Below are 3,309 nucleotides of genomic sequence, written 5' to 3'. Positions count from 1 at the left end.
GGCGTGGCCGCGCCTGGCGTTAGGCCCAGCAGGGGCGGAGCCGGCTCGCTGTCACCGGGCAGGAGAGAACGTTGCGAACGTGCGCCCGCAGCTCATTGGCCGAGGCGGCCACACTCCCGGCTCCCGATTGGGCGGACGCGAGAGGGGGCGTGGCCTACCCGGGGCAGGCTTTATATAGCGCTACTCGGGCCGTGGGTACCGAAGACCGCGGCGGGCCTAGAGGGAAGTGCGGGTTGGAGACCTGGGACCCCTCGGCCACCAGTTTAGCTCGCTCACCCATTCAAAGCCGCATCGTCCGGCTGTCCTTGCTGACCGCTCCACTAGCGAGTGGCCGGCGGCTGTGTGAGCCCGTTCGGTATTCGCAGAGGCCTCCAGGAGGGTCCCCAAGAGCCAGCCTGAAACTGACAAGACCCCCCCAGCTCTGCGCTTTCAAAGCAGCGGGTCTTTGCTCTCTCCCCGTTCTCCTTGGAGCTGCTTGGCAGGCGTCCGTGCTCCAACATGTCTAGCCTTTGGGATCGCTTCTCGTCGTCGTCCTCCTCCTCTTCTTCCTCCTCCTCCTCCGCTTCTCCGGCTTCGCCCCTGTCCGGAGCTCCCAGCCCCCAGCAGCCGCGGCCGCGCTCCGCCTGGGGTTCGGCGGCCCGAGAGGAGGGCCTGGGCCGCTGCGGGAGCCTCGAGAGCTCCGACTGCGAGTCCCTGGACAGCAGCGGATTCGGGCCGGAGGAAGGTAAGCTTGGTGCACCTAATCCCAAGCGGATCGGGACCCAAATACGGGGGAGAAGTGGGGTGCGGGGAAGGGGAAGGGACTGGATCCTATCTAGGGTGCCACTGGGGAGGCATGAAAGAAAGACACTAGCTTGCTCAGACCCAGGAGGGTTGGATTATTTTTTTGTTTTTTAGCCAAACAACAACCCTCCCCTGTGGAATGTTTTTTTAAAAAATTATAATTTGGGGCTTTTGTTTCTACAAAAAAACACTCTTACCCACGGTCTGCTCTTGTCCACTTCCAGACTCTGCATACCTAGACGGCGAATCCCTGCCCGACTTCGACCTGCTCAGCGACCCCGAGGACGAGCACCTTTGTGCCAGCCTGCTGCAGCTGCTGCAGGAGAGCCTGGGCCAGGCACGGTTGGGCTCGCGCCGGCCTGTGCGCCTGCTGATGCCCGGCCAGCTGGTGAGCCAGGTGGGCAAGGAACTGCTGAGCCTGGCCTACAGCGAGCCGTGCGGCCTGCGCGGGGCGCTGCTGGACATCTGCGTGGAGCAGGGCAAGAGCTGCCACAGCCTGGGCCAGCTGGCCCTGGAGCCCAGCCTGGTGCCCACCTTCCAGCTGACCCTCGTGCTGCGCCTGGATTCGCGCTTCTGGCCCAAGATCCAGGGACTGTTCAGCGCCGCCAACTCCCCCTTCGTGCCGGGCTTCAGCCAGTCCCTGACGCTCAGCACCGGCTTCCGAGTCATCAAGAAGAAGCTGTACAGCTCGGAGCAGATGCTCATCGAAGAGTGTTGAACTTGGGGGTGCGGGCGCGAAGAGGCCAGAACTTTGGTGGTGGTGGTTGTCCGTAGGGGGGTGCACAGACAGGAAGTGAGGACTGCCCTAATATTTTTCTGTTTAGGGGAGAGAGAGACAAAAGCCATCCCAGACACAAGAGCAAGGTGGAGCTGGGGGAAGGACAAGAAGGCGTATATATTTTAGGGCGCTCAGCGACCGACCGGCGTGCACGGGGTCCCCCTCCAGTACTGTAGCATGGAACAAAGGCTGAGGGGCCTAGCCGGATGTGTATGTAGCATGTTACCTTATTACTTTTATTGTTACTGACAGTTAAGGCGGCTGCGCGGTGTGGCCGGGCCTGCAATGACGGCAGCTGGCCTGCAGGGGATGCGCCGAGGCCAGCGCTGGGGGGAGGGGGAGGCCTTGTTCTGTATTATCTAGGGGTCTTTGGGGACCCAAAGTATTTGTTTTTCATTCTTTGGTTGGTGGTTATTATTTTGGGGGGGGGGAGAGGTGGGAATCATGGCTTCACTACTGACCTGTTCTCGGCAGCTGTCTTACAGACGCATGAATGTAAGAGTAGGAAAGGGTTGACACTTGAAGAAAAAAAAAAAACAAAACAACTAAAACAAAATACCAAGAGCTGCATTTGGCCCACCCCCCACTGATATGTGGAGCCGGGCGGGGATGGGGTGACTGGGGTGGGGGCTGGAACCTCTGCCCCTCTGGAGTGCCATTGGGGTCTTCCATCTAGAACTGTTTACATGAAGATACTCCTGTTCACGATACACTTGATGTCCAAGTGTTAAGACCTATGCAATATTTTTTACTTTTCTAATAAAAAGAAAAACATGTTTGTTATGGCACTTGGTTGAGTCATCTTTGGTGTGGGAGATAAACCGGGAGGGGACAGTGCTAGGGATCGGCAGCTCCCGGCAGATTATCCACCTGCAAGTGATTGAGGGAGCATCTGTGTTCTTTGGTGGGGGGGCCCAGGTTTGGGGCCGTGTGCCCACCTGCACAAAGGGCCCTGGCTCTCTGGACTGCTGGCTGAGGAGAGCTGGGAAAATACTAGAAGGTCAGGTTGAGTCAGGCCTCCTGCAGAGCAAGATAGTGAGCTCACCTGGCTGCCTGGTCACACGGGTCCCCAGTGACTGGCTCCGTAAGTCACTTAAGTCACATCATGGCTGTTTGTCCTGCAGCCATGAAAGGCCTTTGTTTCTGCTAGGCAAGGCTAAGGAGGAAAGAATGATAGAAAAAACAACATCCGCTCTGAGCAGAGTCTGCCTCTGGGGGGAGCTGGGGGTGCAGGTGACACCATAAATACAACACACACCCCCACTCACATTCACAATGCATTCAAACTCAGGTATACACAATCCATTCACACATATAGACACATACTTATACAGTCATTCACATCCACATCCACGAACACACATTTACACACATGCACTCATACACACATATACCCTCACACCCATACACTCAATTATTCAGACACACAAACACTCTGAGGGTATGTAAGGAAGTGAGGGTTTGGAGCAAACTAAGAAGGGTGATCTGAGCCTGATTTTATCAATGTGCTGGGTGACCTGGACTCTTGAGCTCTGTGGGCCCAGTTTCCTTATCAGTGAAGCTGGTGCCAGGCCAGATGCACGCCAAGGCCCATCCCACTTGGCCCTCCCACACTAGCCCTTGGGGACTTGTTATCACCTTGTTTCTCTTCCCAGGTCCCAGGCCAGACTTGTCTGCCTGACTAAACCAGCTCTGGCTGGAGTGTGGAGGTATATCTCTGGGGACTCAAAGGGAGACAGTCTCCTGGG

General features: G+C 57.1%; 1 protein-coding gene across 1 annotated transcript; it reads left to right on the top strand.

The window, feature by feature from the left end:
• The first annotated feature begins 233 nt into the window (after nt 1-233).
• Nucleotides 234-2,349, top strand: DDIT4 (DNA damage inducible transcript 4). The gene is made up of 2 exons (XM_049789218.1): nt 234-724; nt 1,008-2,349. Exons 1-2 carry the CDS (start codon nt 499-501, stop codon nt 1,499-1,501), a joined length of 720 nt encoding a protein of 239 aa, XP_049645175.1. The 5' UTR covers nt 234-498; the 3' UTR covers nt 1,502-2,349.
• The last annotated feature ends 960 nt before the right edge of the window (nt 2,350-3,309 follow it).

The sequence above is a fragment of the Suncus etruscus genome, chromosome 15 (genome assembly GCF_024139225.1).
Source record: "Suncus etruscus isolate mSunEtr1 chromosome 15, mSunEtr1.pri.cur, whole genome shotgun sequence".
In the NCBI taxonomy this organism is placed as follows: Eukaryota; Metazoa; Chordata; class Mammalia; order Eulipotyphla; family Soricidae; genus Suncus; species Suncus etruscus.
The sequence above is the reverse complement of the archived record's forward strand: the minus strand, read 5'-3'. Positions and strand labels throughout refer to the sequence as shown.